The 9746-nt window shown below is 38.3% G+C and overlaps 1 protein-coding gene across 2 annotated transcripts; it reads right to left on the bottom strand.

The window, feature by feature from the left end:
• Positions 1-3638: 3638 nt before the first annotated feature.
• Positions 3639-9673, bottom strand: LOC134816429 (integrator complex subunit 4-like). 2 transcript variants are annotated; one of them, XR_010160405.1, is made up of 13 exons: positions 9377-9673; positions 8829-9010; positions 8426-8576; positions 8097-8216; positions 7833-7946; positions 7484-7567; positions 7153-7309; positions 6809-7008; positions 6489-6605; positions 6209-6351; positions 5122-5308; positions 3965-4995; positions 3639-3667 (listed from the first exon to the last, which is right to left on the bottom strand). XR_010160405.1 is itself a non-coding variant. In XM_063825266.1 (12 exons), the coding sequence occupies exons 1-12, from the start codon at positions 9581-9583 to the stop codon at positions 4033-4035; spliced, it is 2625 nt and encodes an 874-aa protein (XP_063681336.1). In that variant the 5' UTR covers positions 9584-9673; the 3' UTR covers positions 3951-4032. The 2 variants fall into 2 exon arrangements, 1 of the variants encoding a protein (XP_063681336.1); XM_063825266.1 differs by lacking the exon at positions 3639-3667 and having other exon boundaries at positions 3951-4995.
• Between the last annotated feature and the right edge of the window lie 73 nt (positions 9674-9746).

The raw sequence follows: 9746 nt of genomic DNA, 5'->3' as shown, positions 1-9746 counted from the left end.
GGCTGTCGATCACATCACAGCCTACAGTGCATATAAGAGAGCGGTATGGGAATCAGTTATCGCAATCCAAAAACGCAACCAATCTTCAGTTTACCCCTCGACGCAAGCAAGGCTCGAAGGACCATGTCCTGAACTGATTTATATATAACATTTGTCCAATTTATCGACATCAAATGAAAATAAACTATGGTAGAGTTCAGCTCAGATCATATATCAAATTGGAAATGTTACGTATACAAAGTAGCTAGTATCAGTTCAGATCATGTCTCTAATTGGAAATGTGTCGTATTGAAATTATATCACAATTCCGGACATATGTTTTTTTTTCTGATAACTTGAGTCGGACAAGAGTCGCTGTCGGACAGATGTCGTGTTACCGTAGCTAATTCTTTCCAAATTTGCGATTTCATTGGAATACATTTTAGTAAGGTCCGGGATTCGAAGTCGGTAAATGTAGCTTCGCTGACTCACAATCTGCGACGTCGTCGTGACTTTAATTTCCGCTCAATGAAGCACATCTCACAAAACTTGCTACTTATATTCAGTTTAGCTGTATGATGCCAACTTATAACCTCTGATCCTACAAGCTTTCTTTGATAGTATAGTAGCTAACTTTGAAATAGAAGATCTTCTGCATTATGCCTTGCAGTTGCACGGTAAACCGAGATTAAGAGTGTAGTGTAGGAGCGACACAATCGCCCGTGTCGCTCCTGCACTGCACACACTCACACTAACCTGGAGGGGGATATTTAAAACATACAAGTGATATGAAAGGATTTTATTAGCAGGAGCTTTCAAAATACTTGTGTAAATCGTCTTCAGCTCACACTGCACACTAAGCTCGCTCCTGATCAACCGAGCACTTTATGTCCTTATTAGCACAAAAGAAAAGATCTTGCTTCGAGTATCTCTCGCATCATTTCAGTGTCAATGTTTAACTACATATACTCACAACCGCAATTAAAATTAAATACATTTATTGTGAAAATATTATTAGTTCCACTATTCTCCCCTAACTTCCCAGTTCATCCGATCGGGCAGTAGTAAAGAACAAAATGTATCTTACATATTAAATATTAGCACGATCAAGTGATAGGGGCTGAAATATATCATTTGCTGTTTTACGTAACAGATTAGTAGATTACATTTACAGATGAGTAAATATGTCAATGACAACATGTACTTTTTCAGCATCCGGTCGGAGTTGGGCCTGCAGGAATGAACCCGTTTCTTACTGATTACGAAGTCAATGTTGGGACTGAAAGATCTAACCTGTTTCTTACTGATCGCGAAGTGATTGTTGCGACCGGATGGATTGGTTGTCGGTCACCGGATTGTTATAGGTTATATGTTATGCAAATGAATCCGTTTCTTGCGGATCACGAAGTGTGATTTAATCTCGTTATCATTTATACTTTCAATCTGTAATCTTCCGTAATCATTTCTATGAAATTGTCTTTAGTTATTTAGTACATATTATTTGTTTATGTACGAAATTGTTTTTAGCATTTATGACAGAATCATTTGAAAATTATTTACATGCAATTCAAATTGTAAAACTATCTCTACTGTAATTCAAGAATTATGTTTGTACATTGTACGACCGTCCACGTGAAAATTGTTAAAACGACATTTTTATCGGTTTTGTGTTAATTATACGTTGTGTTCATTGCGAGCTATATTTTAATGGGCTGTATACTCGGTCGTGACAGATATTTTTGATGCGATAAAAACTGACTAAAAAGAATACTATTAGCTTCCTTTGTGTGACCACGGGCTTTTTAGTTTCTTTATAACATACAAAGAATACTTATATTTTTATGTAATCCTGTTGTAATTCAAATTGTATTTTAATCGTAGGATTTTTAAAATTTCTAAATTCTTATTGTACCACAATTCCTGTATTTCTGATTTCATCGTCTAAAAACTTCTTGGAATAGTCATAAACCCTCAAATAGAGACCAATCATCGCACACGATGTACGTGCACCCAGGGTTAAATACGACGCAATTGTCAGCACTGCGCGCGCGCACACGTACCATCTTATGTGTGCTGATCTGTATGTGCCTATCCTACTTGTGAAACAAGCGCGTCACGCAGTACGCGTAGGCACATGGCTATGTGAAAGCGCGATGCACTACTGGGTCGCGCGCGCATCAAATAATGCTTCTCGCGCGCATCAAATAATGCTTCTCTACCTTCGGTAGATCGGCGAGATGCACCACTGTGCCTCACCGAGCTGCGAAGGATTGACATCGTGAATCAATATGATGTCTAAGGATCGATAATATGTTAAGAAGTATAAATTTGGCCTTATTAGTCACGTGCTATACCAATGCGCGTTTTAAACTTTGACAGTCTATTACTCTAAGGCAAATAGAGTAATTATATTCATATTTTGTCAGCAATAAGATCACATTATTTTCTAGTTAGTGTGAAAATATGAGCTAGATATAATCTCGCTGAGTTATAGCTGTTTGAAATTTATGATGAACGCGCTGGTGCCAATTGATAACAACTAAATGCTTTTGCGCGTAGTGCGCGTCGAAAATTTGGCAAAAACGCTTGCGGAGTGACAATATTCAAACTTCGATAAAGTATATGAAGTGGGTACTTCTCGGAAAGGAAAAATTTAGGCAAACACGATGTGACTATTTTTGGGTTGATTTAATACAACTGCAAAAAATTATTCAAACTTCAAGCAAAAAAAGTCAAATTTTTACCACTTTTTTGGATTTTTACCCCCAAAAAAATAGAGGGATTTTTCAAATTTTTATATCATCTTGTGCGGCTGTGTTTTAGCTATCTCCATGCAAGTTTTGCCGACATGCCAACAAAATTAACTTGTTCAAAATATCAAAAAACATGGTTTTTTGGCCTATTTTTGGCCCAAAAATCGGTTTTTTGCAATTTTACCCCCAAAAAGTCAGTCCAATCATCTTAAAACTACTTTTAATCGATTCTACGGTTAAAAATACGTCTAGTAAGGTGTATCTGGGGTCCCTAGCGTATCGAGCAGACAATGCCCGTAAGAGCCTCTACTAGTATAGTGTATAATAGTAGTACTCGATTTTAACTTCCAAAATTTAATGATGCAAAAAATACCAAAAAAGTAGGCGTCCCAAATATTTCGTCGTTAAAAAATTTCGTCGACGAAAAATTTAATGCCGGAAAATTTCGTCCGCGTTTTGAGTTAATCTGAAATTTTTCGGCATTGAATTTTTGCACCTAAGGTATACTATATACTAGCCATGAGTCTACGCGTACTATTTCGGCGGTCGCGCGCTACTGCAAGCGAGAGGGCTCTGGGTTAGAGCAATGCCAATATTACGTAATCAGCAGAGGGGGTTTCCAAATGCTTACGTTGACCTCTAGAAATAATACGTTCGAATACGGGGTCTTTCACATTTAATTAACTACTCCTTGTAGGTGTTAAATTGTAAATACGGAATATTTGCAGCGCAAGCACAAGTAAAATAATAACACTACAGGTTGAATTAGCGCGCATGACAATCATCATAGATTATATTCAATATTTTTCTATTACCATTACGATCATGGCTTGCTTAAATGCTACGAAATTAAATGGTATATTTTGGTTATTAATCTTAAACATTGAAGAATTTAAAGTAGATCATGGGTTTTGAAATTAAATTATAAATACAATCTCAGGAGTATGGAGAACACCCCAGCCCAAACGGCTCTCTCTTTTGCTATTGAATCAGATAATTTATTCATTGGTAGATTGGGGAGACCTAGAATGAACTTGTTATCGGTTTTAAGAAGTGATTTAAGTAGTAGAAATTTGCAAATGGACAACTTGCATGAATTGAACGAAATTAGAGATATAGCTGCATGCAACAGATGTTGGGAAAATCTTTTTCAAGGGTACAGTTTACCGCATTAAGGTATTTTTAAGAATCATTTTTGTCGGTAAGATCCCTTTATAATAATAATAATACACAAAACTTATTAACAAAACAGACTAATCTCATCGTCAAAAACGAGCAAAGTTTTTAATTTTCACCCCCGCTATTTAGAGGGTCTGGGGTGTATCTTCAGTTGCACAGAATCAGATATTTCCAACCAAACTTTCTCCTCGCCATAAAGCTTAGCCAAACACTCTTCATACTCCTCAAACTTGTACTCTGTAACCAAACTGACCTGAATGAGGCCGGGATCTGACCAACTGACACCACCCACAAACACAGTGTTCTGATAGTAATCCTGGAGATAGTTCTGAACGACCGGCTGACACACCACCTCCCTGAATCCAGGGTACCTCACCTTCACAGCCAGATTCTGGGGCTCCACGTGGTGTGTCTCTGCTTCTATTTCAACTGAGTATGAGAGATGAGAAGGGAACTCGTTTACACGCTCTGTGTTACTTTGAGGGGAGAGAATAGTAGCGCGGGAGTGAGTTGTGTCAGAGGTGACTAAAGTGTCCTGAGAATGCATATATTGGAGAAGATTGAAGTTTCTGTCAGCCCTGATCTGAGTTGGAACTGGTAAGTTGTTCTCACCCGCGAAACTGAGTACGTGGTCCCGATAACGGGCAATGTCTTCATCAGTTATGACTTTAATTGCTATGTGTTGGTGCAGAAACTGAATAAAGTAGAATTTGAGAAGTTTTCCTAAAAACACGATATGATCAGATCCTCTGAAACAAGTTTGAAACAAGCACAGATCACAGACTATGTCCTTGATTTTTGACAGAACTCGGTGATGGCCGTCCGCCATACGTTTTCTGTCAATGTTTCTCAACTTGGAGAGTTGCAGAAGAATATTCACGAGAAGAGATGCGTATTTTGTCTGGGGATGAATGCGAGTCGAGCACTTCTGGATTTTTTCAATGTTTTCCAGAGTTTTTGTCATGGCTGCTATGTGAGCACCACTTTTACAAAGGTTCAAGAACTGTTTCAAGATAAGATTGAGGGATGACGTAATCGAGTCGATGTTTGCGGATACGTCCGAACCTTTCAGAATCTTGTGGACCTGACAAATAATCTTGTAAGCATATTTTCTACCATCCAAATCATCCAATCAAGCAGATCACCACATCAGAAAATATTTCATTTTGGGATGGCACACGAATTATTATTACAATTAAAAAATAAGTACCTGGGGTAGCTGAGGAACCAATTCCGGCAACAAACTGTAAATGTAAACATAGTGTTTAGGGGTGTAGCTGTGAAAGAAGGAAAATATCACAGAGTTGTGTTTAGCTGCGTTGAAAACAAGAATCATGGTCGCCACGTAGGAGGTATCGTCCGTGCTCGGCTCCGTTTGAGCCAGGTAGGGATGTTTGCTGAGAGTATTTGATTTTAGACCGCTATTAAAACCCGCACCAGTCTGGTGCTGGCCAGCTTTTCGCGGATGTTTTTCAAAAATTGAAACTCCTTATGAGCTACAAAACTGTTTTCGTGAGCCCAGACCGCTCTCCCGAACAGAGAGATTTGATAATAATATAAAGTCTTATACCTGAGTAGTCGGATAAAAGACATTTTATTAAAAAACGGTCCCATTTGCTTTGTAGTGTCGATAAGAATGATACATGAGTTAAATTATGTTATTAGTGCGTAGACACCGAAATTGTTGAGTTTTATCAAAAATCTGGATGTACGAGAGTCTAGTTTTACTAAGCTAATTGAGATATCTTGCATATTTCTATTGGTCGACGTGGCATTGTGCAGTGCCTTCTTATTATTATAATTTAAGGGTATAATCATTCAAATAGCATCTTCTCTTTTTAGGAGTAGGATTTCAGATATTTAACAATTTGCATTACTATTAGCATCGCCTCTCGAAAGATCAAAACTAAATAGGAAATTTGAATCAGAAGTCAAGTCATTATCCTTTTAAACAGGTGGAGTAAGCAACAATTTCCAACGCGCTAATAATTATGACACCCTGCATGCAGTACGTGTTTTGGAATTTGGTACGGTCTCAGTACGTGATTTGAAACTGCGGCAACCCTTCAAAGTACGTACTGCGGTATATACTCTTGACTAATGGCTAGAGTAAACAATAGCTACAGTAAACAAAGCACCTCAAATTTGGTTGAGATAAGCGGCAAAATAAATTCATCTCGAACGCGCACGAATTTTATTAGATCACTCGAGCTTTCTACTATCCATTTTTTCCGCGCGCTCCGTAAAATACAGCGCATCAGGAAAAATTGCCATTTATGTTTGGAAAGGGCGCCAACCTTAGCATTTCTGGAGCCAAGAGAGAGACGAAGTTTGGGTTGTTGCCACCGACCCCCTGAACACATTTGTATATACTGCTCTTATCTTGCGGGTACTTCTTGAGGTTATCTAGGAGTCCTTTCAAAACACGACGTACAGCAACCTGCAATAACGTTCATATTACACAAAAGGACAGTGACCGTCTATCTTAAGTCTACAAAATTTAAAGAAATTTATCTTCAGTACGTGGTAACTTCTTCAGTACGTGATAATTTCGTTACAGAATGGAATTCTTACTACCTGTGAATTAAGTTTGCAGGACGAGAGAAGGGAATGTAAGCTGTGTCTTATCTCAACATTTGACTCCTCTAACACGCTCATCACTGTTTCTAACTGATCTTCGTGTAGGTGCACACTCTGAAAACCATCAATGAGTGAAAACAGAGCAAATTAAATCTAAAATAACACAGCACTCTAAAATAACAGTCTAAAATAATAGTAAGTAATAATCCCAACCTCGCTGAGGAGGGGAGGAGGACTGAGGAGGAGGGGGAGGAGGAGTAGGAGGACTGAGGAGGAGGATCCCCCCCTCTAAAATAATAGTAAGTAATAATCCCAACCTCGCTGATAAGTTGAAGAGACCGTATAGCCAGCAACCTAACTCCCCCAGTTTCGTCGTTCAACATATCAACTAGGTGAGACATGGACACAGCTCCATACTCAGGACAACTAGTGGACAAGTCGCACATGGCCTGAACTGTGTTGCTCCGTACTGCGCGGAATTCGTCCTCCATTCCATGGATAAACGCTCCGCATCCAGCTAGAAAAATGGTAATTTAGTGACAATTGTTATCAATTAAACAATATTTCTTCATTTCGATGAGTAGGAAAGACATAAATGCTCGAAATTTGATTTAAAATAGCATGAATTCTTCACATAAAAAACGTTCTAACATCAACTTACCCGGATCAAATATGTTTATTTCCCCGCTGACAGTTTTAATGGGTGCGTCGCCGCCCCACTTACGACCCGAAGCGTACTCTTGTTTCATTTTAGAACCCGCTGGCAGGATTCTCATACTAGACCGTATCTTCTTGTCTAGGGTCTGCTTCAAATACTCCTGTGGTTATCAGACATCAAAAGGTCGTATTGTTGAGTTTCTCTTCTGTTTGATTTTCCAGATCTATAGTTTTTCAATAAAATAACGATAGCTAATATTATGTTAGATATATCAGAGAATGTACATCAGTTTTGGCCCCCTCCGGCCCCCTGTATCAGCTACTACTTAACATACCGGGTCAACATCAGTGAACAATCCCAGGACTCTAGCCACTTCACTTCTGACATTAGTGCTCATGTCCCTCATTAGCATACACAGCTGAAGCATAATGGCGCGTTAACTTGAGTAGCACTAAGTACTTTAGTAAATTCAATGTATATATAAATAAGATACAAATTTATAGGGTTATGATTATCATGCTGAGTCGTGTTTTATAAAAGAATTTAACAATACCGCCACAATTAAAAGTCCAAGAACATGCAATCCTTGAGAACTTGGCGACGCCACTGATCTTTCAAATACCCTAAATTACCTTAAAATATAAACGATTCCAAGCATGTACTACACGATTACACGATATTACCTGAACGAATGTATGGTGAGTCAGGGTGGTGGTACGTGATCCTGTAGTTTCTAGATGTTCGTGTCTGTGTTGTTTAACCAGATGAGGTAATAAACGAACTGAGTGTAGTCTCACCTGGTAGTTATAGTTATTACATTAGTTTTATTTTACTGGGTTTACAAATATATAAATTATACTTTAATATCTATCAGTAAAATTAGATGTCACATCAAACAAGTCATTAACAATCGTGAATTTACTAAATGTACAAAAAGTAAAGCAAACCTCGTCGAAGGAGTCAGATAAGTTAGCGATAAGCTTGTGATAAACAGAGAAAGGTATGTCACACCCAGAGTCGGCTGCTTTGTGGAGATGCTGTATTGCTGTTGTTCTAACTCTTGGGTCCTGTCAAGAGAGAGATATTACACCAGAGAACTGTCATCACGGCCACGGGCAGATTAAAATTATCACGTACAGTACGTCATAGTATTGTGGGGCTATCCACACTCGACAGTTACAGACAGAGCTATAAACATATACTATAGACTTTGGACTGTTATAGGCAGAGATATAGTCACATAATAATATATCAAAGAGATAATTAGTCAACTCACATCATCATCAAGGTAAGCGAGTAAAAACTTAAGAGAAACGTTTGGAGGAAGGGTTTTGAGGACCAGAAGGAGACTTTGTCTTCTGATCAGGGGAGAGGAGGAAAGAGCGGCAGAGTGGAGTTTTGATAATAATTTCTCTGTCAAGTGAGACCTGGAGGGTGATTATCTTATTATCATATTATTTAATTACCAGCTTGCAGGAATAACAGGCAAAATGCCGGGAATATTATGATCTTGTAATGGAGGCCATGCAACTATGTGTCAAGAAACCAAATCAAAACAATTTAGATATTAAATATCAATCATTACAAATCATAATTTCAGCAAGATTCAAAAATTTAAACACCGAACTATCTTATCACCTAATTAACTAATTAACTAATTAAAATTACACAAGACCTACTGAGGGAGGGAGCATATAACAGTCATGAGCTCGAACTGTATGGACTGAGAAGTCTCCCCACTGAAGATATCCAGAAGTTGGGAGAGAATAGAGTTGAGGAGGTTGTGCTTCACAAGCTGCCACATTATTGCCTCGTCTTTCAACTTCCGCGCCATTTCCTGGATAAGCTCACTTCGCTCGATCTGTTGATAAACTCAGTTAAAATTATTACACCGCTCTGATTTTTGTATAAAACACCACTGTTTGTTGATTGGGGACCGGTTGTACACCGGCCAATGTTTACAAAATCATATGATACATAACAATATCATTTTCTTTAATATAAGTTGAAAATTATGATGTAATCTTTATCGTTTATTCTTTAAACCAAAAACTTTTAAAAAGTGGCCGTGCGGAGACTTCTACAGATTGCTAAATAATGCTGGCTACCAAAGTTTTTGAGCTCCTCCTTCGATAAAGAATGTAACATTTATTACCCTAATGGCCATGTAAACGGGTTTTCTCACTAAATTGAGCCCTTGTAAATACTTGTAAATACTTGTAAATACCTTGTTAGTGTTGCTGACAATGTGCTCGACAACTGAAGGTAGTATATCCACCACACTGCCAGCTCCAATACTCTTTATTATCTTCACATAGTTGCTCTGTGTTGTTTCTGACGGGGTCTGTTGGAGGTGGAGTGTCGGGGTTTCAGTCTGGTAGACTTCTGTTACGACACTACACTGCTGCACTACTTCCGTCTGGAGCATCGCCATGTTGCTATAGTAAGGATGGGCTTGTTAGTTGAGTGATAAAATGTAGCGTACAAACAGTTTCATGAAACTAATGTCGGTTCGATATATTAGATTTTAATAATTGAACGCGTAAATGGTCATCATCCTATCAGCGAAATTGTTAATACAACTAACATAATATCAA

This window comes from Bolinopsis microptera, chromosome 6 (assembly GCF_026151205.1).
Source record: "Bolinopsis microptera isolate Bmic1 chromosome 6, MBARI_Bmic_1.0, whole genome shotgun sequence".
NCBI lineage: Eukaryota > Metazoa > Ctenophora > Tentaculata > Lobata > Bolinopsidae > Bolinopsis > Bolinopsis microptera.
This window is presented reverse-complemented; position numbering and strand designations above follow the sequence as displayed.